This window comes from Somniosus microcephalus, chromosome 8 (genome assembly GCF_052327205.1).
Source record: "Somniosus microcephalus isolate GS21.2 chromosome 8, FLI_Smic_1.0, whole genome shotgun sequence".
In the NCBI taxonomy this organism is placed as follows: domain Eukaryota; kingdom Metazoa; phylum Chordata; class Chondrichthyes; order Squaliformes; family Somniosidae; genus Somniosus; species Somniosus microcephalus.
The window spans coordinates 105,980,745-106,008,672 of NC_140994.1; the positions used below are offsets into that span (position 1 = coordinate 105,980,745).

A 27,928-nucleotide genomic window follows, 5' to 3' on the forward strand; every position below is an offset into this window, starting at 1 on the left:
GATCCTACCGCTATGACAAAGGCCCAATCCGATTAGCAACGTGAAATGGCAGCATAGGGCTCCAGTCACGGGGAGGGAAAATGCGCAGGAAACGTATGGGTGTCACCTTTTGTGCGGAGTGGGCCTTTTGCGTAGCAGTAAGCATCCCCGCCGCTGGGCCAGAAGGAGTAGGGTTTTGAACCCCACTCCAGACAGTCCCGGCAAGTGGAGTCGGAGCTCCAACTTTAAATTCTGGGTGGACATCCAGCGGGATACTTGCGTCCGTGGGTGTTGGTGGCCCCCCCCCCCCCTCAGATGGGTTGTGGGAGCCCGTAAAACCCTCCCGCCATAGGACTAACCACCCTAATGGCTGGTTCAAAGATGGTTACGGTCACGGAATGAGCGTTAATCACGGCCATAAATCCTTCCACCACTTCATACAGTTCCCCAAAGGGAACAGTGTGAGGATACGTACGATGATGACCTCTTGCGCAATGCACCTCCTTGGACCCTCAGTCGCAGATGCGAGGGGGCAAGTCGTGCAATTGTTAAATTTTTCATTTTATTGACATGTAAAATGTTGGCCCAGTAATTCCCTTCCAACTGCGCGAGTACGGTCGGGGTACTTACGCATCTGGCCGGATGAAATGCCGGTTTTCAGCATGCACAGTGCATGTGGGGAAAACCGGCATTTCCTGTCCTCTGAACGAAGGGGTTCAGAGGCAGAACGCGTGCGACTGCACAGGCAGCGCGTGCGCAGTATAATTCGCCGCTTTCATTACTGCTTTCAGTGAGGTCAAGTCCTTACAACTTACACATGAAAAAAGCATGGGTACAGTTGCTCCAGAGGCTGCGGAGGAAGATATTTCTTATCGTGGAGCTTCTGAAAGTATGTATGTCTGTATATATTCCTTTGCGTGTTATGTATATATTCCTTTACTTATGTGTATGAATGTATTATTTAATTATGACTTTCAGAGAAAGCAACTTATTGGAAAATCATAATTAAAAACATACATTCATACACATTAGTAAAGGAATATAAAACATACATACATATACGTAAAGGAATATATGTGGACATACATACATAACTCATTCTCACATTCCATTCACACAGCCACAATTGCTCCTTCTACCTACCGTTCTGAAAACCCTTTTTAAAAAAAAAAAATTTTTAACTTTAAAACTTACTTAAAATTTCTTAAAATAACTTCCCTCCCTTTCCCAAACAAAAATATTGCATTTCAGAAGCTCCACGATAAAATGTTTCTTCCTCCGCAGCCAATGAACCACTTTACACTTGCTTTTTTCAAGTGTAACTTCTGAGGACTTACCCTCACGGATTTCATGAATGAAATCTACGAAGTTCACTGCGCAAGCGCTGCCTGTGCAGTCGCACGCGCTCGAGGTCTGGAAATGCCGGCGTTCCCCGCATGCGCTGTTCATGCTGAACGCCGGCATTTCCAACGGCCAGATGCGTGAGTACCCCGAGCGCACTCACGCCTTTGGCCGCGAATTTCTGGCCCAATATAAGGGTCAGAGACAAAAACCATTAGTGTGCAAAAAAACTCAAAATTCCCATAAATTCCCAAAAATTCCTTTGGAAAGTTTCCTCTTTTAAAAATTCACGGGATTTTGCAACCCTAGTACTGACCCTCCGACAGTGCGGCGCTCCCTCAGTACAGCCTCTCCGACAGTGCGGCGCTCCCTCAATACTGCCCCTCCGGCAAAATGGCGCTCCCTCAGTACTGCCCCTCCGACAGTGCAACGCTCCCTCAGTACTGACCCTCCGACAGTGCGGCGCTCCCTCAGTACTGCCCCTCCGACAGTGCGGCGCTCCCTCAGTACTGCCCCTCCGACAGTGCGGCTCTCCCTCAGTACAGCCCCTCCAACGGTGCTGCGATCCCTCAGTGCAGCCCCTCCGACAGTGTGGCGCTCCTTCAGTACTAAACCTCCGACAGTACCTCGCTCCCTCAGTACAGCCCATCCGACGCTCCTTGAGTGCAACCCCTCCAACAGAATGGCGTTCCCTCAGTACTGCGTTCTCTCACTACTGCCCCTCCGACAGTGCATCGCTCCCTCAGTACCGCCCCTCCGACGCTGCAGCGTTCCCTCAGCACTCCCCTCCGATAGCGCAACGCTCCTACTGACCCTCCGACAGTGCAGCTCTCCATCAGTACAGCCCCTCCAACAGTGCTGCCCCTCCGACAGAATGGTGCTCCCTCAATACTGCCCCTCCGACACTGCAGCGCTCCCTCAGTTCTGCTCCTCTCCTCTGACACTGCAGCGCTCTCTCAGTTCTGCCCTTCTCCAACATTGCAGCGCTCCCTCAGTACAGCCCCTCCTACAGTACGGCGCTCCCTCAGTACAGCCCCTCCAACAGTGCAGCGCCCGCTCAGTACTACCCCTCTGACAATCCGTCGCTCCATCAGTACTGCTCCTCCAACAGTGCTGCGCTCCCTCACTACTGCCCATCTGACAGTGTGGCGCTCCTTCGGTACTGACCCTCTGACACTGCAGCGCTCCCTCAGTACTGCCCCTCTGACAGTGCGGCGTTCCCTCAGTACTCCCCTCCGACCGTGCAATGCTCCCTCAATACTGACCCTCCGACAGTGCGGCACTCCATCAGTACTGCCCCTCCAACAGTGCGGCACTCCCTCAGTACTGCCCCGCCAGTGCAGCGCCCCCTCAGTACTGCCCCTCCGACCGTGCAGCACTACCTCGTAACAGCCCCTCCGACAGTGTGGTGCTTCTTCAGTACTGACACTCCGACAGTACAATGCTCCCTCAGTACAGCCCCTCCTACAGTGCGGCGCTCCCTCAGTACTGCCCCTCCGACAGTGCGGTGCTCCCTCAGTACTGCCCCTCCGACGGTGCTGCGATCCCTCAGTGCAGCCCCTCCGACAATGCAGCCCTGCCTCAGTACTGCCCCTCCGACAATGCGGTGTTCCCTCAGTACTGCCCTTCCGACAGTGTGGCGCTCCTTCAGTACTGACCCTCCGACAGTACATCGCTCCCTCAATACAGCCCCTCCCACGCTCCTCGAGTGCAACCCCTCCGACAGAATGGCATTCCCTCAGTACTGCCCCTCAGTACCACCCCTCCGACAGTGCAGCACTCCCTTAGTGCTGCCCCTCCGACAGAATGGTGCTCCCTCAGTACTACCCCTCCGACAATCCGTCGCACCATCAGTACTGCCCGTCCAACAGTGCTGCGCTCCCTCACTACTGCCCCTCTGACAGAGCAGTGCTCCCTCAGTACTGCTCCTCCGACAATGCAGCGCTCCCTCAGTACTGCCTCTGCGACACTGCAGCGCTCCCTCAGTACTGCCCCTCCGACAGAATGGCACTCCCTCAGTACTGCGTTCTCTCAGTACATGTCCTCCGACAGTGCGGCGCTCCCTCAGTACTGCCCCTCCGACAGTGCTGCGCTCCCTCACTACCGACCCTCTGACTGTGCGGCGCTCCCTCAGTACTGCCCCCCCGACAGTGTGGCGCTCCCTCAGTACTGCCCCTCCGACAGAATGGTGCTCCCTCAGTACTGCCCCGCCGTCAGTGCGGCACTCCCTCAGTACAGCCCCTCCGAGACAGTAGCGCTCCCTCAGTTCTGCCCTCCTCCGACAGTGCGGCGCTCCCTCAGTACTGCCTCTGCGATACTGCAGCGCTCCCTCAGTTCTGCCCTCCTAATCCGACAGTACGGCACTCCCTCAGTACAGCCCCTCCGACAGTGCGGCACGCCCACAGTACTGCACCTCTGACAGTGCGGCGCTCCTTCAGTACTGACCCTCCAACAATGCGGCATTTCCTCAGTACTGCCCCTCTGACAGTGCGGTGCTCCTTCAGTACTGACCCTCCAACACTCCCTCAGTACTGCCCCTCCGACACTGCAGCGCTCCCTCAGTACTGCCCCTCTGACAGTGCGGCGCTCCCGCAGTACAGCCCCTCCGACAGTGCAGCACTCCCTCAGTACTGCCCGTCCGACAGATCAGCGCTCCCTCAGTACATCCCAACAGTGCGGCGCTCCCACAGTACTGCTGCTCAGACAGTGCTACGCTCCCTCAGTGCTGCCCCTGCGACAGTGCAGCGCTCCCTCAGTACTGCCCCTCCGACAGTGCAGCGCTCTCAGTGCTGCTGCTCCGACAGTGCAGCGCTCCCTCAGTAGTGCGGCGTCCCTTAGTGCTGCCCTTCCAACAGTGCGGCGCTCCCTCAGTACTGCTATTCCGAGAATGCGGCGCTCCCTCAGTACTGCCCTTCCTACAGTGCGGCACTCCCTCAGTACAGCCCCTCCGACAGTGCAGCGCTCCCTCAGTACTGCCGCTCCTACAGTGTGATGCTGCTTCAGTACTGACCCTCCGACAGTGCGGCGCTCCCTCAGCACTGCCCCTCCGACAGTGCAGCGCTCCCTCAGTACTGCCCCTGCGACACTGCAATGCTCCCTCAGTACTGCTCCTGCAACACTACAATGCTCCCTCAGTACTGCCCCTGCGACACTGCAATGCTCCCTCAGTACTGCCCCTGCAACACTGCAATGCTCCCTCAGTACTGCCCCTGCGACACTGCAATGCTCCCTCAGTACTGCCCCTGCGACACTGCAATGCTCCCTCAGTACTGCCCCTGCAACACTGCAATGCTCCCTCAGTACTGCCCCTGCGACACTGCAATGCTCCATCAGTACTGCCCCTGCGACACTGCAATGCTCCCTCAGTACTGCCCCTCCGACAGTGCAGCGCTCCCTCAGTACTGCCCATGCGACACTGCAATGCTCCCTCAGTACTGCCCCTGCGGCACTGCAGCGCTCTCAGTACTGCCCCTCCAACAGTGCAGCGCTCCCTCAGCACTGCACTCAAGATTCAAGATCATTTTATTGCCATATGTAACTAGTACAATGGAACGCTTACTCCCCACTCACTCCCACAATACAAGCATATAAATATAAAGCAAAAAGTAAAAACAAGTATAAATAAAAACAATAAGCAAATAAGCAGAAAGTATAGCAATAACAGTCCAAGTTGCAGGATATGATGAATAGTGCAAAAAAGCCTCAATTACCAATGGAAATAATAGTAATGTAATATGATAAATATATGGTAATACAAGTATAATATATATATTTACATAAACATATAACTATAATATGTGGGGCAGTGCAGTTAGCAGTTCAGTAGGCGCACTGCCTGTGGATAGAAACTGTTCTTAAACCTGCTGGTCCTGGTTCGGATGCTGTGGTACCGACGTCCGGACCGCAGGAGGGAGAACAGTTTGTGCCCAGGGTGATTGGGGTCCTGGATGATGGAGCGGGCCTTGTTCCGGCACCTGGTCTGGAAGATCTCCTCGATGGACGGAAGTGCGCACCCGATGATCTTTTCTGCCGTATTCACAACTCTCTGGATGGCTTTCTTGTTCTGTGCAGTGGTGTTACCATACCACACATTGACACCACTCATCAGGACACTCTCTATGGTGCCGCGGTAAAAGTTCACAAGCCACTGTGTGCTTATGCCGCATTTCCTCAGGCACCGTAGAGGGTAGAGGCGCTGGTGTGCCTTCTTCAGCATAGCCTCAGTATTATGGTTCCAGGCCAGGTCATCAGAGATCTGCAGTCCCAGGAATCGGAAGCAACTGACGACTTCCACTGGTGTCCCGTCTATGCTGATGGGGCGATGGTTCCCTCGGTGGCTTCTGAAGTCCACGATGAGCTCCTTAGTCTTGCCAACGTTCAGGGCAAGGTTGTTGTCATTGCACCATCTCATCAGCTGGACTATCTCATCTCTGTACTCCGTCTCGTCATCGTTGCTTATCAGGCCAATTACTGTGGTGTCGTCGGCAAACTTGATAATCCGGTTGTTGCTGTGTATGGCTGTACAGTCATGTGTAAACAGAGAGTACAGCCAAGGACTGAGGCAACAGCCTTGTGGCGCTCCGGTGTTGAGGACCAGAGTGGATGAGGTGTTGTTCCCTATTTTCACCACTTGAGGCCTACCAGTCAGGAAATCCAGAATCCAATTGCAGATGGGGGTGCCCAGGCCTAGGTCCCTCAGTTTCAGGACCAGCTTGGAGTCTCAGCCTGGATTTTAGTGCTCAAGTCTCTGGAGTGGGACTTGAACCACAAGAGCTGAAGTTTTGGTCAGTTTCCCTGATTTGCGTGATTTCACTGATTGCCGGCTCGGTGCAGCCTGTGTCGGAGCAGTGAATGACAGACATCAGGATTTCCACACGCGCCTGCACATGAGCCAAATCTTGAGGTCGCGATCAGTTTCAACGGCGGAATGACGGCGAACGCTGCCAGTTTGCCGTCATCATGACCGCAAATTCCAGGCCATTACTCCTTTTCAAGTATTTATCCAATTCCCCGTTATTTGCCAGTGACACTTACCGATCTGGGAGATGGTGAAACGCATCACACTCGGCCTGAGTTTCTGATACCGCTCCTCTGGAGAGTCAAACAGGCTGCGGGGAACAGAAACTCCGCTTAGAAACTCTTCTTCACTCTCTGAGGCCGAACCAGACTGTTCGCAACAACGGCCTCATATATGACCCCAAGCTCAGCTTCCGACCCTGTAGCCCTCTTCCATCACCAAGACCGCCGACTTCCACCTCTCCATCTCCACCCCAGCTCAGATCACCTGCTACTCAAACCCTCAGCCATGCCTTTTGTTACCTCCAAACTCGACTATTCCAATGCTCTCCTGGCCAGCCTCCATCACCTTCATCTCATCCAAAACTCGGCTGCCCCGTCTCCAAACTCGCACCAAGTCACGTTCACCCATCACCCCATCCTTTGCTTGTTGAGCTTCATTGGCACCCAGTCCTGCAATGCCTCGAATTTAAAATTCACATCCTTGTGTTCAAATCTTTCCATGGCCTCACGCTCCCTATCTCTGTAACCTCTTCCAGTCCTACAAGCCTCCGAGACCTCTGCACTCCTCCAGCCCTACAACCCTCCGAGACCTCTGCACTCCTCCAGTCCTACAACCCTCCGAGACCTCTGCACTCCTCCAGTCCTACAACTCTCCGAGACCTCTGCATTCCTCCAGCCCTACAACCCTCCGAGACCTCTGCACTCCTCCAGCCCTACAACCCTCCGAGACCTCTGCACTCCTCCAGTCCTACAACCCTCCGAGACCTCTGCACTCCTCCAGTCCTACAACTTTCCGAGACCTCTGCATTCCTCCAGCCCTACAACCCTCCGAGACCTCTGCACTCCTCCAGCCCTACAACCCTCCGAGACCTCTGCCCTCCTCCAGCCCTACAACCCTCCGAGACCTCTGCACTCCTCCAGTCCTACAACTCTCCGAGACCTCTGCACTCCTCGGGCCCTACAACCCTCCGAGACCTCTGCATTCCTCGGGCCCTACAACCCTCCGAGACCTCTGCACTCCTCCAGCCCTACAACCCTCCGAGACCTCTGCATTCCTCCAGCCCTACAACCCTCCGAGACCTCTGCATTCCTCCAGCCCTCTGCACTCCTCCAGCCCTACAACCCTCCGAGACCTCTGCACTTCTCCAGCCCTACAACCCTCCGAGACCTCTGCACTCCTCCAGCCCTACAACCCTCCGAGACCTCTGCACTTCTCCAGCCCTACAACCCTCCGAGACCTCTGCACTCCTCCAGCCCTACAACCCTCCGAGACCTCTGCACTCCTCCAGCCCTACAACCCTCGGCGACCTCTGCACTCCTCCAATTCTAACCTTGTGCACCCCGATTTCCGTCGCTCCACCATTGGCAGCCGTGCCTTCAGCTGCCTCGGCCTTAAGCTCTGGAATTCCCTCTCTAATGCTCCCTCTCCTCCTTTAAGATACTGCTTAAAACCTATTGCTTTGACCAAGCTTTTGGTCATAGCCGTGACTCAGTGGGTCTCATTCTTTCTGTCTGCGTCAGAAAGTCATGGGTTCAAGCCCCCAATCTAGAGACTTGACCCCACAATCCAGGCTGAAGTCTCTCATCCCTGGTACCACTCTGACCAATCTCCCTTTAACCTTCTCTGCTCTAAGAAGAACAAGTCCAGTCTTTCTAGGATAGTTAGTTTCACTGGACAATCCGAGCAGTCCTTACCTCAATTGTGCAGAAGGTGAGCTGATAGAATGTAAACCGGTCAGTTCAGTGTCGATCGCTAAATAAAAACCACACAAATTCCAGTTAGATAACTTCAGCTAAACGGTTCCTTTTGTAAGATAAGGACCTAACCACATCAATCAGGAAGGGTGTGTGCAAAATCCTCGACATCTCTCGGTGAAAAGCAGGGCAGGCAACCCGAATGCGCAATGTATCCCGGTCATCGAACTGTACAGCACAGCAAGAAGCCATTCGGCCCATCGGCCACTGCTGCTCTCTGAATGCAGTACTGAGGGAGTGCTGCACTGTCGGAGGGGCAGCACTGAGGGAGTGCTGCACTGTCGGAGGGGCAGTACTGAGGAAGCGTTGCACTGTCGGAAGGGCAATACTGAGAAAGCGCTGCACTGTCGGAGGGGCAGTACTGAGGGAGCACTGCACTGTCGGAGGGGCAGTACTGAGGAAGTGCTGCACTGTCGGAGGGGCAGTACTGAGGGAGTGCTGCACTGTCGGAGGGGCAGTACTGAGGAAGCGTTGCACTGTCGGAAGGGCAATACTGAAAAAGCGCTGCACTGTCAGAGGGGCAGTACTGAGGGAGCACTGCACTGTCGGAGGGGCAATACCGAGGAAGCGCTGCACTGTCAGAGGGGCAGTACTGAGGAAGCACTGCACTGTCGGAGGGGCAGTACTGAGGAAGCGCTGCACTGTCAGAGGGGCAGTACTGAGGGAGTGCTGCACTGTCGGAGGGGCAATACTGAGGAAGCGCTGCACTGTCAGAGGGGCAGTACTGAGGAAGCGCTGCACTGTCGGAGGGGCAATACTGAGGAAGCGCTGCACTGTCAGAGGGGCAGTACTGAGGAAGCACTGCACTGTCGGAGGGGCAGTACTGAGGAAGCACTGCACTGTCGGAGGGTCAGTACTGAGGGAGCGCTGCACTGTCGGAGGGGGAGTACTGAGGGAGCGCAGCACTGTCGGGAGGGGCAGTGTTGAGGGAGCGCTGCACTGTCGGAGGGGCAGTACTGAGGAAGCACTGCACTGTCGGAGGGTCAGTACTGAGGGAGCGCTGCACTGTCGGAGGGGGAGTACTGAGGGAGCGCAGCACTGTCGGGAGGGGCAGTGCTGAGGGAGCGCTGCACTGTCGGAGGGGCAGTACTGAGGGAGCGCAGCACTGTCGGGAGGGGCAGTACTGAGGGAGCGCTGCACTGTCGGAGGGGGAGTACTGAGGGAGCGCTGGACTGTCGGAGGGGGAGTACTGAGGGAGCGCTGGACTGTCGGAGGGTCAGTACTGAGGGAGCGCAGCACTGTCGGAGGGTCAGTACTGAGGGAGCGCTGCACTGTCGGAGGGGGAGTACTGAGGGAGCGCAGCACTGTCGGAGGGGCAGTACTGAGGGAGCGCTGCACTGTCGGGATGGGCAGTACTGAGGGAGCGCTGCACTGTCGGGAGGGTCAGTACTGAGGGAGCGCTGCACTGTCACAGGTACGGTTTTTCGGATGAGGTCCCGTTTGTTCTCTCAGGTGGACGAGCAGGGGAGTTCTCCCAGGTGTCCTGGCCAATATTTATCCCTCAATCAAAATCACTAAAAAACAGATTATCTGGTCATTAGCACGTTGCTATTTGTGGGTTCTTGCTGTGCGCAAATTGACTGCAACATATCCTACATTACAACACTGACTACATTTCAAAAAAATTACTTCAATGTCTGTCAAGCGCTTTGGGACGCCTGAGGTGGTGAAAGGCGCTGTAGAAATGCAAGTCTTTCTTTGTTTTCTTTCCTTAGTTACATCCCCATAATCCCCCGTGCCCTTCTCTCTGAAAGAGCCGTCTCCTTCGATCCCTTCCACTGCCCTTTCCCCGTCGGCTCAGAGAGAGGGAGAAAGAGAAAAACATCAAGCTCCCGTGATGTACAGCCAAATATAGAGGAAAATATAAGTCAGACTGGAAGGCAGAGCAAATATGTAACGGCACAAGGGAGTAGGGCAAGGCTAAATAGCATTTATTTTAATGCAAGGAGTCTTGTGAATAAGGTGGATGAGCTGAAGGTGTTGATGAACACATGGGAGTATGATATTGTTGCTATCATGGAGACATGGTTGAGGGAGGGGCAAGACTGGCAGCTCAATATTCCAGGGTATAGAATCTTCAGGCGAGACAGAGGCCGGGGTAAAAGGAGGGGGTGTCGCAATATTAATTAAGGAGTCAATTACTGCTGTAAGGAGGGATGATATATTAACAGGTCCCTCTAATGAGGCCATATGGGTTGAACTTAAAAACAAAAAGGGGGCTAGCACTTTGCTGGGAGTGTACTATAGGCCCCCAAACAGCCAGGGGGAGATAGAGGAACAGATATGTAGGCAAATCTCAGAGAAGTGTGCAAATAATAGGGTAATTATAGTGGGGGATTTCAACTTCCCCAATATTAACTGGGATAGTCAAGAGTGTGAAACGCTTAGAGAGTGCAGAATTCTTAAAGTGCATCCAGGAGAGCTTTTTGAGCCAGCATGTAGAAAGTCCTACAAGAGAGGGGGCAGTACTGGACCTAATTCTAGGGAATGTGGCCGGGCAAGTGGTAGAAGTGTTAGTAGGTGAGCACTTTGGTGACAGTGACCATAATTCGGTGAGATTTAAGGTAGTCATGGAAAAGGACAAGGATGGACCGGAAATAAAAGTTCTAAATTGGGGGAAGGCCGATTTTAATATGATAAGGCAGGATCTGGCCAATGTGGACTGGGATCAGCTACTTGAAGGAAAATCCACATCGGAGCAATGGGAGTCTTTCAGAAAGGAAATTGAGAGAGTACAATGGCAACATGTTCCCGTAAAGGTCAAGGGTGGGACCAACAAGCCCAGGGAACCTTGGATGTCAAGGGATATACGAGAATGGATTAGGAAAAAAAGGGGGGCTTTTGGCAGATACAAAGGACTAAAGACAGAGGAAGCCCTAGAGGAGTATAAAAAGTGCAGGGGGATACTTAAAAAAGAAATTAGGAGAGTGAGGAGGGGCCATGAAATAACACTGGCGAGCAAAATAAAGGAAAATCCTTATAAGTATATTAAGGGCAAGAGGATAACTAGGGAAAGCATAGGGCCCATTAGGGACCAAAGTGACAAGCTGTGTGTAGAGCCAGAAGATGTAGGTGGGGTTTTAAATGAATTTTTTGCATCTGTGTTCACTATGGAGAAGGACGATGTGGACATAGAAATCAGGCAGGGGGACTGTGATATACTTGAACATATTAGCATCGAGAGGGAGGAGGTACTAGCAGTTTTAGCAGGATTAAAAGTGGATAAATCCCCAGGCCCGAACGAGATGTATCCCAGGCTACTATGTGAGGCAAAGGAGGAGATTGCAGGGGCTCCGACACAAATTTTCAGAACCTCTCTGGCCACAGGGGATGTGCCAGAGGACTGGAGAACAGCTAACGTAGTACCATTATTCAAGAAGGGGAGTAGGGATAAACCAGGGAATTACAGGCCAGTGAGCCTAACATCAGTGGTAGGGAAATTATTGGAAAAAATTCTGAGGGACAGAATTAGTCTCCACTTGGAGAGGCAAGGATTAATTAGGGATAGCCAGCATGGCTTTGTCAAGGGAAGATCATGTCTGACCAATTTGATTGAATTTTTCGAGGGGGTGACTAGGTGTGTGGATGAGGGTAGTGCAGTGGATGTGGTTTACATGGATTTCAGTAAGGCTTTTGATAAAAGTCCCGCATAGGAGACTGGTCAGGGAGGTAAGAGCCCATGGGATCCAGGGTGCCTTGGCACATTGGATCCAAAACTGGCTTAGTGGCAGAAGGCAGAGGGTGATGGTGGAAGGTTGTTTTTGTGACTGGAAGCCTGTGTCCAGTGGGGTACCGCAGGGATCGGTGCTGGGTCCCTTGCTGTTTGTGGTCTACATTAATGATTTAGATGTGAATGTAAAAGGTATGATCAGTAAGTTCGCAGATGACACGAAAATTGGTGGGGTGGTAAATAGCGAGGAGGGAAGCCTCAGGCTACAGGACGATATAGATGTGTTGGTCAGATGGGCGGAACAGTGGCAAATGGAATTTAACCCTGAAAAGTGTGAGGTGATGCATTTTGGACGGACTAACAAGGCAAGGGAATACACAATGAATGGTAAGACCCTAGGAAAGACAGAGGATCAGAGGGACCTTGGTGTGCATGTACATAGATCCCTGAAGGCAGCAGAACAGGTGGATAAGGTGGTTAAAAAAGCATATGGGATACTTGCCTTCATTAGCCGAGGCATAGAATATAAGAGCAGGGAGGTTATGATGGAGCTGTACAAAACGCTGGAAAGGCCACAGCTGGAGTACTGTGTGCAGTTCTGGTCGCCACACTATAGGAAGGATGTGATTGTTTTGGAGAGGGTGCAGAGAAGATTTACCAGGATGTTACCTGGGCTGGAGCGCTTCAGCTATGAAGAAAGATTGGACAGGCTGGGGTTGTTTTCCTTGGAGCAGAGAAGGCTGAGGGGGGACCTGATTGAGGTGTACAAAATTATGAGGGGCATAGATAGGGTAGATAGAAAGGAACTTTTCCCCTTAGTAGAGGGGTCAATAACAAGGGGGCATAGATTCAAGGTAAGGGGCAGGAGGTTTAGAGGGGATTTGAGGAAAAACTTTTTCACCCAGAGGGTGGTTGGAATCTGGAACTCACTGCCTGAAAGGGTGGTAGAGGCAGGAACCCTCACAACATTCAAGAAGCATTTGGATGAGCACTTGAAATGCCACAGCATACAAGGCTATGGACCAAATGCTGGAAAATGGGATTAGATTAGACAGGGCTTGATGGCCGGCGCGGACATGATGGGCCGAAGGGCCTCTTTCTGTGCTGTATAACTCTATGACTCCCACAAACAGCAATGCGATAATGGCCAGATTATCTGTTTTTAGTGATCTGTGATTGAGGGATAAATATTGGCCAGGACATCGGGAGAATAGTGTCCATGGGATGTTTTACATCCACCAGAGAGTAGATAGGGCCTCGGTTTCACGTCTCATCTGAAACATGGCACCTCCGACAGTGCAGTGCTCCCTCAGTACAGCCCCTCCGACAGTGCAGCGCTCCCTCAGTACAGCCCCACTGACAGCGCAGTGCTCCCGCGGTACTGACCCTCCGACAGTGCAGCGCTCCCTCAGTACTGACCCTCCGACAGTGCAGCACTCCCTCAGTACTGCCCCTCCGACATGGCAGCACTCCCTCAGTCCTGCCCCTCTGAAAGTGCGGCGCTCCCTCAGTACTGCCCCTCCGACAGTGCGGCGCTCCCTCAGTACTGCCCCTCCGACAGTGCAGCACTCCTTCAGTACTGTCCCTTCCGACAGAATGGCGCTCCCTCAGCACTGCCCTTTCAACAATGCAGCATGCCCTCAGTACAGCCCCTCCGACAGTGCAGCGCTCCCGCAGTCCTACCCCACCGACAGTGCGGCGCTCCTTCAGTACTGCCCCTCCGACAGTGCGGCGCTCCCTCTGTACTACCTCTCCGACAGTGCGGCGCTCCCTCCAAACTGCCCCTCCGACAGTGCAGTACTCCTTCAGTACTGTCCCTTCCGACAGAATGGCGCTCCCTCAGCACTGCCCTTCCAACAGTGCGGCATTCCCTCAGTACAGCCCCTCCGACAGTGTAGCGCTCCCTCAGTACAGCCCCTCCGACAGTGCAGCGCTCCCTCAGTACTGCCCCTCCGACAGTGCAGCCCTCCTTCAGTACTGTCCCTTCCAACAAAATGGCTCTCCCTCAGCACTGCCCTTCCAACAGTGCGGCGTTTCCTAAGTACAGCCCCGCCGACAGTGCAGCGCTCCCTCAATACTGCCCTCCGACAGTGCGGCGCTCCCCTCAGTACTGTCCCTCCGACAGTGCGGCGCTCCCTCAGTACTGCCCCTCCAACAGTGCAGCGCTCCCTCAGTACAGCCCCTCCGACAGTGCAGCGCTCCCTCAGTACAGCCCCTCCGACAGCGCAGCGCTCCCGCGGTACTGACCCTCCGACAGTGCAGCGCTCCCTCAGTACAGCCCCTCCGACAGCGCAGCGCTCCCGCGGTACAGACCCTCCGACAGTGCAGCGCTCCCTCAGTACAGCCCCTCCGACAGTGCAGTGCTCCCTCAGTACTGCCCCTCCGACAATGCAGCATGCCCTCAGTACAGCCCCTCCGACAGAGCAGCGCTCCCTCAGTACTGCCCGTCCGACTGTGCGGCGTTCCCTCAGTACAGCCCCTCCGACAGTGCAGCGCTCCCTCAGTACTGCCCCTCCGACAGTGCAGCGCTCCCTCAGTACTGCCCCTCCGTCAGTGTGGCGCTCCCTCAGTATGGCCCTGTGGTAAACCACTGTTATACCTGTCTGTAAGTGTATGTGTATTCCACTAGGTACAGGTCTGGACATGCCTCGGCTGACTCCTCCCACTATTCCAGGTATATAAGTGGGGTTACAGGGATAGGGTGGGATATGTGTTGGTGTAGGGGTTACGGGGATCGGGTGGGATATGTGTCGGTGCAGGCTCAATGGGCCGAAATGGCCTCTATCTGCACTGTGGGGTTTCTGTGATTTCTGTGATCTGTGATTACCTCCCAGTCCCTTAGTATTCTGGACGGGTCGACTACTCGAGACAAGACCTTCATTCTTTAGTTATTAAAAGCCTGGTTGTTACTCGCTTAACCTCAGTCTTTTGAGTAATTGATGGCGCATCAGGCCCCTCCGACAGTGCGGCGCTCCCTCAGTACTGGTCCTCTGACATTGCAGCGCTCCCTCAATTCAGCCCTCTGACAGTGCGGCGCTCCCTCAGCACTGCCCTTCCAACAGTGCAGCATGCCCTCAGAACAGCCCCGCCGACAGTGCAGCGCTCCCTCAGTACTGCCCCTCCGACAGTGCGGCACTCCCTCAGTACTGCCCCTCTGGCAGTGCAGCGCTCCCTCAATACTGCCCCTCCGACAGTGCGGCGCTCCCTCAGTATTGCCCCTCCGACAATGCAGTGCTCCCTCAGTACTGCCCCTCCGACAGTGCGGCGCTCCCTCAGTACTGCCCCTCCGACAGTGCGGCGCTCCCTCAGTACTAGCCCTCCAACAGTGCGGTGCTCCCTCAGTACTGCCCTGGAATGCCAGCCTAGATTTTTGTGCTCAAGTGTCTGGAGTAAGGCTTGAATCCACCACCTCAGAGGCGTAGAGTGCTACCCACTGAGCCATTTCTAAATAATTTGGAGAGTGGAAGGGATTTCCCCCTTTTTTTCCAAGGGAGAGATTTTTGATTTTTATGTTGCAGATAGCTTTGAGAAAGAAAAACCCATTTGACCCAATTTAAGTCACAGCTAAAACCGAGCTGCGGAATTAACTCACTTCCTCCCTCCCTGATTGATTGGCAGAATCCTCACCCACAAAGTCACACTTTACAATCTCCTCCTGGATCTGAGGGCACATCTGCTGGAAGTTTGCGGCTGTCACGTCGCACATATTCGCTTTCTTTCCCACTCTTTATCGCTACCCCAGAGCTCCACGTGGTTCCCCTGCCACGCCTTTTGACGTCAGAGCAAATGGTGACACTGGCTGGCGGGAAGGCAGCCAATCGGCGTGCGGCGCCGCCCCCTTTTTCAAAATATGGTCTAAAAAGGGCGGAGCTTAGTCCTATTTGCTGCTGGAGGCGAATTTAAAGGGGCGTCGACACATTCCTTTGCATGCTTGTGGTGAACACCCTGACCCCTTCCCTTCCAAGGGATATTCGGCAATGGTAGACATTGCATAGTATTTACAGCACAGTAATAGGCCTTTCGGCTCATCGGGTCAGTGCTGGTGTTTATGCTCCACACACGCCTCTTCCCGTCCTACTTAATCTCAGCCCATCAGCATTTCTTCCTTTCTCCAAAATGTGTTAAGAACATAAGAAATAGGAGTTGGAGTCGTCCATTGGAGCCTGCTCCGGCATTCAATAAGACCATGGCTGATCTACTTCAACTCCACTTTCCTGCACTATCCCCATATCCCTTGTTCACCTTAATATCCAAAAATCTGTCGATCGCTGTCTTGAATATTGGGGCAGTAATTCCTCCCCAAACGCGTGAGTACGGAAGGGGTACTCACGCATCTGGCCGGAGGAAATGCCGGTTTTCAGCATGCACAGCGCATGTGCTGAAAACCGGCATTTCCTCTCTTCTAACCCAAGAGTTGAAGAGGCTAGTGCGTGCGCTGTAGGGGGCAGCGCGTGCGTCTTGGATTTCCTGTTTTGGGGGATTTGCGCATGTGTAAAGGCCTCCAGTCTTTACGCTTGTTAAAAGCACAGGTAAGTATTTATTTTTACAGGTAAGTGGTGTTTTAGTGCAATTTAGAATTTTTTTTTCCACAGGTTTATTATTTTAAAGAATCTACAATAAGGTAAGTTTAGTTTTAGACCCTTTTTATTAAAAATTTATTTTTTTCAAAAAAAAAATATTTTAAATTTTTTTTTTTTTACTTATTTATACTTAATTTAATGATTGGGATGTTTTTTAAATTTTTATTTAAAATTTAAAGTGTTTTGGGCCCCTGTAGTTTTCATGAGTTTGACAGCTGTTACTCTCAAACTCATGAATGAACCTTCCCCTCCCCTGATTGGTTGTACAGTGCTCACCTGATCCCAGCCGGCACATCGCACTAACTACGCCGCTGGATCAGGTAAGCACAGCGCGCTGACATCTGAACCGGGCCAGGGACAGGAAATGCAAGCAGGCCCGGGCTTCAGATGTCAGCGCGCCAGGTGAGTGCAGATTGGGGGCTTGCACGCGCGGCAAGCCCCCGATCCTAATTTCAGGGCCATTATCAACTACTGAGCATCTGCAGCCCTCTCAGGTAGAGAATTCCAAAGGTTCACCATCCTTCTATGCTATTCGCCGAAACCACTCCTGTGGTAGCGAGTTCCACCTTCTAACCACTCTCTGGGTAAAGAAGTTTCTCCTGAATTTTCTATTGGATTTATTAGTGACTATCTTGTACTTATGGTCCCCTAGTTTTAGTCTCCCCACAAGGGGAAACATCTTCTCTACATCTACCCTATCAAACCCTTGCATAATTTGAATTCGCTACCCCAGAGGTATCAAGGGATATGGGGATCAGGCAGGAAAGTGGAGTTGAGGTCGAAGATCAGCCATGATCTTATTAAATGGCGGAGCAGGCTCAAGGGGCCGGATGGTCGACTCCCGCTCCTATTCTTATGTTCTTAATCTTAAAGCCCTTTCAAGTCAGCCTTCTCTTTTCTAGAGAAAAGAGCCCCATCCTGTTCAATCTTCCCTGCTAGTTGTAACCTCAGTTCTGTTATCATTCTTTCCTGCTAGGTATAACCTCAATATCACAGTGGCTGCTTCATCCACCATCCTTTTCTTTATTCATACGTTCGTACTCCTTCATGAGGGAATCACTGGCCCATTCCTAGTTGTCCCTTGAGGTGGTGGTGGTGAGCCTTCTCTTGAACAGCTGAAGTCATTACGGGCAGTCCCCGTAGGGCGGGAGTTCCAGGATTTCGAGCCGGCAATGATGAAAGAACAGCCAATATACATCCAGCCAGGATGGTCAGCGACTCAGAGGAAGAACTTGGAGGCGATGGTGTTCCCATGCGCCTGCTGCCCTTGTCCTTTTAGGTGGTGGAGGTCACGTATTTGGGAGGTGCTGCTGAAGTAGCTTTGGATACTGTATGTGTACGTATTCGCATGTATAAACTCATTCACAAACACACTTACAGAAACTCACACGGAAAAACAGAACTCTCGCACACATATACACTCACAAATATATACACCCACACATATAGGTGGCCATTCAGCCCCTCGAGCCTGTTACATGGGAACAAGAAGGCCATTCAGCCCCTCGAGCCTGTTACATGGGAACAGGAGGAGGCCATTCAGCCCCGTTACATAGGAACAGGAGGTGTTCACTCAGCCTCTCGAGCCTGTTGCAGAGGATCATAAGGAGGTCCATTCAACCCCCAGGAGCCTTTTACACAGGAACAGGAGGAGGTCATTCAAGCCTCTCGAGCCTGTTACACAGCAGCAGGAGGAGGTCAGTCTGTATCACACACTGGGTGTGAGATCAGCTAACTCAACAGAGGCCAAGGGATGGAGCCTGGGTACTTCCTGCTCGGTGGGTGCGTGTGGGGCTCAGTACCCTCCTCACAAGCCCCAACGCTCAAAGGTTAAAGCACCTAACAAGAAAATGACCAACAGAATTCAGCATGGGAAACAGTAAATCGACACCCAACCCCAACAGAGAGAATCTTTTATTTAATTAGGACATAAATGCAGAGGGTTTGCTTCCATGCCTCTGGCCCGCTCTCACTCCCTTCCATCACCGGTCGACTCGCCGCGGTTCACTCAGTATTACCCCAGCATCCTTCATCGCAGAGCGGAATCGCTGGACCTGCCGTTCAGAGAGAGATGGAGAGATGGAAAGGTGATCAGCTCGTTTCACACCAGTCACGGCCCCCCACCCCCGGGACTTTGATTCCCCCCTCAGTTGATTATATGCCCCCCCCACCCCCGGGACTGTGATTCCCCCCCTAGGTCAAATACCCCCCCCGCCAACCCTCCCACCCACCCCCGGGACTGTGACTACCCCCTCAGTCGATTATACGCCCTCTCCCTCCCTCACCCATCCCCGGGACTATGGTTACCCCCCCAGTCGATTATACACCCTCCCCCTCCCTCACCCACCCCCGGAACTGAGATTACCCCCTCGGTCGATTATTCGCCCTCCCCCTCCCTCACCCACCCCCGGGACTGTGATTACCCCCTCGATCGATTATAAGCCCGCACCCCCTCACAGACTGTGATTCCCCGCTCAGTCAATTATACGCCCACACCCCCCTCACCCACCCGTGGGACTGTGATTCCCTCCTCAGTCAATTTTCCCCAGAATCTGTGATTCACCCCTCGGTCCATTATCTCTCCCTCCTCCTCCACCACCGCCCCCCGGGTCTGCGTGTCCTCCCTCGGTCGATTTCCCCAGGGATTGTGATTCCCCCCTTGGTTTATTTCCACAGGGATTGCGATTTCCCCCCCCGTCAATTATCCCAGAATCTGTGATTTCCCCGCTCGGTTGATGTTCCCCAGAATCTGAGATACCTCCCCACCCCCCACCCCCAGTCAATTACCCCAGGGATTGTGATTCCCCACTCGGTCAATGATCCCAGTGATTGGGATTCCTCCCTTGGTCGATGATCCCCAGGGATTGTGATTCAATCCCCACCCCAGTCGATGATCACCCCCCCCCCCCCCCCCAAACATGGATCCAGTCCAGTGCGACTCCCCCACCCCCAACCCATGACCCGTTAACCACTCAGGACTCACTGACTCAGCTCGGTACTCCCACGGAATGGCCCGGAAGGTGACGTAGCTGATCCCGGCTTCCAGGCAGCGCTGAGCCAGCACGCGGCCCACATTCTCCGCAGCTGCTGCATCCCGGGTGCTGTACAAGTGTTTCTTGATGGCCCACTCCTGGGTTGAGGCTGAGGCCACAGCCTTCCCCCCGCCCCCTCCGGGCTCCACATAGGCCGTGATGTGTTGCTGGGTCTTCCTGAAGCGCAGCCTGGCAGAGTCAACAATAAATAAAGTGAGGCCTACAGGGATGAACTACCATGGCAACTGTCTCCACACCAAGGGAGGCCTATAAAGCCTAACTACCATGGCAACCGTCTCCATACAAACCAAGGCCTGTACCATAATGACCCCATGGATGAGGCCTTTGAAGCTTAAATTACCACAGTGACCAAGGCCTTTACGTCTTTTTGCAATGGCCCCGCCTACGAGAATCACGCGAGGCCTGCAAACCTGACGGGAACACCCAGGATTGCAAACACACAGCCAAGGACTGGCAGTGGATGGTGGGACCACATCTAGCGAAGATTCAGGGGTTGCTTTAGGCCCCAAGAGGCCTCGGGTGGTCACGAGGGCCAACAATATTGTAACAAAAGCCTGTATAGATTAAATAAAAAGCACTGGGGCTCATTTCTAGAGGGTTTAGAATTGAAAAGCAGAGAAGTCATGTTAAAACTTGTATAGGTTCTGGTCTGGTTAGACCACACTTGGAGCACTGTGCACAGTTCTGGTCTCCATATACCTTGGGTAGACCACATTTGGAGCACTGTGCACAGTTCTGGTCTCCATATACCTGAGGTAGACCACATTTGGAGCACTGTGCACAGTTCTGCTCTGGTTAGACCACATTTGGAGCACTGTGCAAGGTTCTGGTCTGGTTAGACCACATTTGGAGCACTGTGCACAGTTCTGGTCTGGTTCGACCACATTTGGAGCACTGTGCAAGGTTCTGATCTGGTTAGACCATACTTGGAGCACTGTGCCCAGTTCTGGTCTCCATATACTATGGTTAGACCACATTTGGAGCACTGTGCACAGTTCTGGTCTGGTTAGACCACACTTGGAGCACTGTGTACAGTTCTGGTCTGATTCGACCACACTTGGAGCACTGTGCACAGCTCTGGTCTGGTTAGGCCACACTTGGAGTACTGTGCACAGCTCTGGTCTCCATAATTACAAAAAGGGTGTAGAGGCACTGCAAAAGGTGCAAAAACAGATTGGCAAGAATGATACTGAGAGTTTATAATTAGCAGGAAAAACTGAACAGGCTGGGGCCTCTTTCCTCTACATAGGAAGAGGAGGAGGCAATTCAGCCCATCGAGCCTGGCTGATCTGTATACACTCAATACACATGCCTTGGCACCATGTCCCTTTATACACTTGGCTAGCAAAAATCTATGATGCTCATATTTAAAACTAGCTGGGGGGGCCCGGCGTTGCCAAGGCTTTTTTGTAAAACGGCAGTTTACAGGGCCGCACGGTTTACAGCCGGCCGCTGTCGCTCCCCCGCTCTGTGTCTCGGGCCGAGCGGTTGTGAGGCCCGGCCCGAGTGACCCCAACTCACCTCCCGCTCCGGCGGGCCGGGAGCGGGATACTGTGACGGAGCCGCACTGTGGGGGTTTGTTGTGCTGGTGCTGCCGCTGTCGGTATTTTAAAAATGACGGCGACGTTTCGGGAGGCTGCAGTATTAGGTCCGCCCACACATGGAATGAAACGCCCCCCGTGATGCAAGAGAGAGAGAAAGACTGGGGGGAGACGAGAGAGAGGGGGAAGGAGAGAGAGAGAGAGAGAGAGGGAAGGAGAGACAGACAGAGAGAGAGGGAAGGAGAGAGAGACAGACAGAGACAGAGAGGGAAGGAGAGAGAGAGAGACGGGGAGAGAGAAAGAGTAGAGAGACTGGGGGGGAGAGGGAGAGAGAAAGAGAGAGAGAGAGAATGGGGAGACAGAGAGAGAGACTGAGGGGGGAGAGAGAGAGCGACTGAGGGGGTAGAGAGAGAGAGAGCGCGACTGGGGGGGGAAGGGAGAGCGCGACTGGGGGGGGAAGGGAGAGCGCGACTGGGGGGGGAAGGGAGAGCGCGACTGGGGGGGGAAGGGAGAGCGCGACTGGGGGGGGAAGGGAGAGCGCGACTGGGGGGGGAAGGGAGAGCGCGACTGGGGGGGGAAGGGAGAGCGCGACTGGGGGGGAAGGGAGAGCGCGACTGGGGGGGGAAGGGAGAGCGCGACTGGGGGGGGAAGGGAGAGCGCGAATGGGGGGGGAAGGGAGAGCGCGACTGGGGGGGGAAGGGAGAGCGCGACTGGGGGGGGAAGGGAGAGCGCGACTGGGGGGGGAAGGGAGAGCGCGACTGGGGGGGGGGAAGGGAGAGCGCGACTGGGGGGGAAAGGGAGAGCGCGACTGGGGGGGAAAGGGAGAGCGCGACTGGGGGGGGGAGGGAGAGCGCGACTGGGGGGGGGAGGGAGAGCGCGACTGGGGGGGGGAGGGAGAGCGCGACTGGGGGGGGGAGGGAGAGCGCGACTGGGGGGGGGAGGGAGAGCGCGACTGGGGGGGGGAGGGAGAGCGCGACTGGGGGGGGGAGGGAGAGCGCGACTGGGGGGGGGAAGGGAGAGCGCGACGGGGGGGGGGGAAGGGAGAGCGCGACGGGGGGGGGAAGAGAGAGCGCGACTGGGGGGGGGGAAGAGAGAGCGCGACTGGGGGAGGGGAAGAGAGAGCGCGACTGGGGGGGGGGAAGAGAGAGCGCGACTGGGGGGGGGGAAGAGAGAGCGCGACTGGGGGGGGGGAAGAGAGAGCGCGACTGGGGGGGGGGAAGAGAGAGCACGACTGGGGGGGGGGAGAAAGAGAGAGCGCGACTGGGGGGGGGTGAAGAGAGAGCGCGACTGGGGGGGGGGGGAAGAGAGAGCGCGACTGGGGGGGGGGGGAAGAGAGAGCGCGACTGGGGGGGGGAAGAGAGAGCGCGACTGGGGGGGGGGAAGAGAGAGCGCGACTGGGGGGGGAAGAGAGAGCGCGACTGGGGGGGGGGAAGAGAGAGCGCGACTGGGGGGGGGGGGGGAAGAGAGCGCGACTGGGGGGGGGGGGAAGAGAGCGCGACTGGGGGGGGGGGGAAGAGAGAGCGCGACTGCGGGGGGGGGAAAGAGAGAGCGCGACTGGGGGGGGGGAAGAGAGAGCGCGACTGGGGGGGGGAAGAGAGAGCGCGACTGGGGGGGGGGAGAGAGAGCGCGACGGGGGGGGGGGAAGAGAGAGCGCGACTGGGGGGGGGGAAGAGAGAGCGCGACTGGGGGGGGGGAAGAGAGAGCGCGACTGGGGGGGGGAAGAGAGAGCGCGACTGGGGGGGGGGGAAGAGAGAGCGCGACTGGGGGGGGGGAAGAGAGAGCGCGACTGGGGGGGGGGAAGAGAGCGCGAATTGGGGGGGGGGGGGAAGAGAGAGCGCGACTGGGGGGGGGGGGGGGAAGAGAGCGCGACTGGGGGGGGGAAGAGAGAGCGCGACTGGGGGGGGGAAGAGAGAGCGCGACAGGGGGGGGGGGAAGAGAGAGCGCGACTGGCGGGGGGGAAGAGAGAGCGCGACTGGGGGGGGGAAGAGAGAGCGCGACTGGGGGGGGGGAAGAGAGCGCGCGACTGGGGGGGGGGACAGAGAGCGCAACTGGGGGGGGGAAGAGAGAGCGCGACTGGGGGGGGGGGGGGAAGAGAGAGCGCGACTGGGGGGGGGGAAAGAGAGAGCGCGACTGGGGGGGGGTGAAGAGAGAGCGCGACTGGGGGGGGGGGAAGAGAGAGCGCGACTCGGGGGGGGGGGGAAGAGAGAGCGCGACTGGGGGGGGGGGGAAGAGAGAGCGCGACTGGGGGGGGGGGAAAGAGAGAGCGCGACTGGGGGGGGGAAGAGAGCGCGACTGGGGGGGGGGGAAGAGAGCGCGACTGGGGGGGGGGGGAAGAGAGAGCGCGACTGGGGGGGGGGGAAGACAGAGCACGACTGGGGGGGGGGGAAGAGAGAGCGCGCGACTGGGGGGGGGGGAAGAGAGAGCGCGACGGGGGGGGGGAAGAGAGAGCGCGACGGGGGGGGGGGGAAGAGAGAGCGCGACTGGGGGGGGGAAGAGAGAGCGCGACTGGGGGGGGGGAAGAGAGAGCGCGACTGGGGGGGGGGGGAAGAGAGAGCGCGACTGGGGGGGGGGAAGAGAGAGCGCGACTGGGGGGGGGGGGAAGAGAGAGCGCGACTGGGGGGGGGGGGGAAGAGAGAGCGCGACTGGGGGGGGGGAAGAGAGAGCGCGACTGGGGGGGGGAAGAGAGAGCACGACTGGGGGGGGAAAGAGAGAGCGCGACTGGGGGGGGAAGAGAGAGCGCGACGGGGGGGAGAGAGAGCGCGACTGGGGGGGCGGGGGAAGAGAGAGCGCGACTGGGGGGGGGGGGAAGAGAGAGCGCGACTAGGGGGGGGAGAGGAGAAGAGAGAGCGCGACGGGGGGGAGGGGAAGAGAGAGCGCGACTGGGGGGGGGGGAAGAGAGAGCGCGACTGGGGGGGGGGGGAAGAGAGAGCGCGACTGGGGGGGGGGGGGAAGAGAGAGCGCGACTGGGGGGGGAAGAGAGAGCGCGACTGGGGGGGGGGGGGAAGAGAGAGCGCGACTGGGGGGGGGGGAAGAGAGAGCGCGACTGGGGGGGGGGGGAAGAGAGAGCGCGACTGGGGGGGGGGGGAAGAGAGAGCGCGACTGGGGGGGGGGAAGAAGAGAGCGTGACTGGGGGGAGGGGGAAGAGAGAGCGCGACTGGGGGGGGGAAGAGAGAGCGCGACTGGGGGGGGGGGAAGAGAGAGCGCGACTGGGGGGGGGGGAAGAGAGAGCGCGACTGGGGGGGGGGAAGAGAGAGCGCGACTGGGGGGGGGGGGGAAGAGAGAGCGCGACTGGGGGGGGGAAGAGAGAGCGCGACTGGGGGGGGGGAAGAGAGAGCGCGACTGGGGGGGGAAGAGAGAGCGCGACTGGGGGGGGGAAGAGAGAGCGCGACTGGGGGGGGGAAGAGAGAGCGCGACGGGGGGGGGGGGAAGAGAGAGCGCGACTGGGGGGGGGGGAAGAGAGAGCGCGACTGGGGGGGGGAAGAGAGAGCGCGACTGGGGGGGGGGAAGAGAGAGCGCGACTGGGGGGGGGGGAAGAGAGAGCACGACTGGGGGGGAAAGAGAGAGCGCGACTGGGGGGGGGGGAAGAGAGAGCGCGACGGGGGGAGAGAGAGCGCGACTGGGGGGGCGGGGAAGAGAGAGCGCGACTGGGGGGGGGGAAGAGAGAGCGCGACTAGGGGGGGAGAAGAGAGAGCGCGACGGGGGGGAGGGAAGAGAGAGCGCGACTGGGGGGGGGGGGGGAAGAGAGAGCGCGACTGGGGGGGGGGGAAGAGAGAGCGCGACTGGGGGGGGGAAGAGAGAGCGCGACTGGGGGGGGGGGGAAGAGAGAGCGCGACTGGGGGGGGGGAAGAGAGAGCGCGACTGTGGGGGGGGGGGGAAAAGAGCGCGACTGGGGGGGGGGGAAGAGAGAGCGCGACTGGGGGGGGGGGGGGGAAGAGAGAGCGCGACTGGGGGGGGGGGGAAGAGAGAGCGCGACTGGGGGGGGGGGGAGAGAGAGCGCGACTGGGGGGGAAAGAGAGAGCGCGACTGGGGGGGTGGGGAAGAGAGAGCGCGACTGGGGGGGGGAAGAGAGAGCGCGACTGGGGGGGGGAAGAGAGAGCGCGACTGGGGGGGGGGGGGGAAAGAGAGAGCGCGACTGCGGGGGGGGGAAGAGAGAGCGCGACTGGGGGGGGAAGAGAGAGCGCGACTGGGGGGGGGGAAGAGAGAGCGCGACTGGGGGGGGGAAGAGAGCGCGACTGGGGGGGGGGGAAAAGAGAGAGAGCGCGACTGGGGGGGGGAAGAGAGAGCGCGACTGGGGGGGGGGGGGAAGAGAGAGCGCGACTGGGGGGGGGGGAAAGAGAGAGCGCGACTGCGGGGGGGGGGAAGAGAGAGCGCGACTGGGGGGGGGAAGAGAGAGCGCGACTGGGGGGGGGGAAGAGAGCGCGCGACTGGGTGGGGGGGAAGAGAGAGCGCGACTGGGTGGGGGGGAAGAGAGAGCGCGACTGGGGGGGGGGAAGAGAGAGCGCGACTGGTGGGGGGGGAAGAGAGCGCGCGACTGGGGGGGGGGGGAAAGAGAGAGCGCGACTGGGGGGGGGAAGAGAGAGCGCGACTGGGGGGGGGAAGAGAGAGCGCGACTGGGGGGGGGGGGAAGAGAGAGCGCGACTGGGGGGGGGGTAGAGAGAGCGCGACTGGGGGGGGGGAAGAGAGAGCGCGACTGGGGGGGGGGAAGAGGAGCGCGACTGGGGGGGGGGAAGAGAGAGCGCGACTGGGGGGGTGGGGGGGGGGAAGAGAGAGCGCGACTGGGGGGGGGAGAAGAGAGAGAGCGACTGGGGGGGGGAAAGAGAGAGCGCGACTGGGGGGGGGGAAAGAGAGAGCGCGACTGGGGGGGGGGAAAGAGAGCGCGACTGGGGGGGGGAAGAGAGAGCGCGACTGGGGGGGGGAAGAGAGAGCGCGACTGGGGGGGGGGAAGAGAGAGCACGACTGGGGGGGGGAAAGAGAGAGCGCGACTGGGGGGGGGGGGAAGAGAGAGCGCGACTGGGGGGGGGGAAAGAGAGAGCGCGACTGGGGGGGGGGAGAGAGAGCGCGACTGGGGGGGGGAAGAGAGAGCGCGACTGGGGGGGGGGGAAGAGAGAGCGCGACTGGGGGGGGGAAGAGAGAGCGCGACTGGGGGGGGGGAAGAGAGAGCGCGACTGGGGGGGGGAAGAGAGAGCGCGACTGGGGGGGGGAAGAGAGAGCGCGACTGGGGGGGGGAAGAGAGAGCGCGACTGGGGGGGGGAAAGAGAGCGCGACTGGGGGGGGAAGAGAGAGCGTGACTGGGGGGGGGGAAGAGAGAGCGCGACTGCGGGGGGGGGAAAGAGAGCGCGCGACTGGGTGGGGGGGGAAGAGAGAGCGCGACTGGGGGGGGGGGAAGAGAGAGCGCGACTGGTGGGGGGGGGAAGAGAGAGCGCGACTGGGGGGGGGGGGGAAGAGAGAGCGCGACTTGCGGGGGGGGGGGAGAAGAGAGAGCGCGACTTGCGGGGGGGGGGAAGAGAGAGCGCGACTGGGGGGGGGGAAGAGAGCGCGCGACTGGGGGGGGAAGAGAGAGCGCGACTGGGGGGGGGGGAAGAGAGCGCGACTGGGGGGGGGGAAGAGAGAGCGCGACTGGGGGGGGGGAAGAGAGAGCGCGACGGGGGGGGGGGAAGAGAGAGCGCGACTGGGGGGGGGAAGAGAGAGCGCGACTGGGGGGGGAAGAGAGAGCGCGACTGGGGGGGGGGGGAAGAGAGAGCGCGACTGGGGGGGGGAAGAGAGAGCGCGACTGGGGGGGGGGAGAGAGCGCGACTGGGGGGTGGGGGGGAGAGAGAGCGCGACTGGGGGGGGGGAGAGAGAGCGCGACTGTGGGGGGGGGAAGAGAGAGCGCGACTGGGGGGGGGGAAGAGAGAGCGCGACTGGGGGGAGGGGGAAGAGAGAGCGCGACTGGGGGGAGGGGAAGAGAGAGCGCGACTGGGGGGGAGGGGAAGAGAGAGCGCGACTGGGGGGGGGGAAGAGAGAGCGCGACGGGGGGGGGAGAGAGCGCGACGGGGGGGCGGGGGGAGAGCGCGACGGGGGTGGGGAGAGAGCGCGACGGGGGGGGGAGAGAGCGCGACGGGGGGGGGGAGAGAGCGCGACGGGGGGGGGGGAGAGAGCGCGACGGGGGGGAGGGAGAGAGCGCGACGGGGGGAGAGAGCGCGACGGGGGGAGAGAGGCGCGGGCGGGGGGGAAGAGGGCGCGGCGGGGGGGAAGAGGGCGCGAGGGCGGGGGGGGAAGAGGGCGCGGGCGGGGGGAAGAGGCGCGGCGGGGGGAAGAGGAGCGCGGGCGGGGGGGGAAGAGGGCGCGGGCGGGGGGGGGAAGAGGGCGCGGGCGGGGGGGGAAGAGGGCGAGGGCGGGGGGGAAGAGGCGCGGGCGGGGGGGGGAAGAGGGGCGCGGGCGGGGGGGGAAGAGGGCGCGGGCGCGGGGGGGAAGAGGGCGCGGGCGGGGGGAAGAGGGCCGGCGGGGGAAGAGGCGCGGGGGGGAAGAGGGCGCGGGCGGGGGGGGAAGAGGGCGCGGGCGGGGGGGAAGAGGAGCGGCGCGGGGCGGCGGGGGAAGAGGCGCGGGCGGGGGGGGAAGAGGGCGCGGGCGGGGGGGAAGAGGGCGCGGGGCGGGGGGGAAGAGGGCGCGGGGCGGGGGGGAAGAGGGCGCGGGGCGGGGGGAGGGAAGAGGGCGCGGGCGGGGGGGGAAGAGGCGCGCGGGCGGGGGGGGGAAGAGGGCGCGGGCGGGGGGGGAAGAGGGCGCGGGCGGGGGGGGAAGAGGGCGCGGGCGGGGGGGAAGAGGGCGCGGGCGGGGGGGGAAGAGGGCGCGGGCGGGGGGAAGAGGGCGCGGGCGGGGGGGAAGAGGGCGCGGGCGGGGGGGGCAAGAGGGCGAGGGCGGGGGGGGGAAGAGGGCGCGGGCGCGGGGGGGGAAGAAGGGCGCGGGCGGGGGGGGAAGAGGGCGCGGGCTGCGGGGGGGAAGAGGGCGCTGGGC

The 27,928-nt window shown here is 58.4% G+C and overlaps 2 protein-coding genes across 3 annotated transcripts in view; both read right to left on the reverse strand.

Annotated features, from left to right (window-relative positions):
- LOC147113740 (poly(A)-specific ribonuclease PNLDC1-like) overlaps positions 1-15,555 on the reverse strand; it is a 292,736-nt gene extending 277,181 nt beyond the window's left edge. For both annotated transcript variants that reach the window (XM_085995053.1, XM_085995052.1), the window contains exons 1-3: positions 15,392-15,555; positions 8,035-8,092; positions 6,355-6,428 (exon numbers count right to left, since the gene is read on the reverse strand). In XM_085995053.1, the coding sequence (XP_085851179.1) occupies positions 6,355-6,428; positions 8,035-8,092; positions 15,392-15,470 (211 nt within the window). In that variant the 5' untranslated portion in view covers positions 15,471-15,555. The remainder of the gene's footprint in view (positions 1-6,354; positions 6,429-8,034; positions 8,093-15,391) is intronic.
- A 2,688-nt stretch (positions 15,556-18,243) lies between these two features.
- On the reverse strand, positions 18,244-19,699 carry mrpl18 (mitochondrial ribosomal protein L18). The gene is made up of 3 exons (XM_085996158.1): positions 19,661-19,699; positions 19,328-19,609; positions 18,244-18,398 (listed from the first exon to the last, which is right to left on the reverse strand). The coding sequence occupies exons 1-3, from the start codon at positions 19,697-19,699 to the stop codon at positions 18,327-18,329; spliced, it is 393 nt and encodes a 130-aa protein (XP_085852284.1). The 3' UTR covers positions 18,244-18,326.
- Between the last annotated feature and the right edge of the window lie 8,229 nt (positions 19,700-27,928).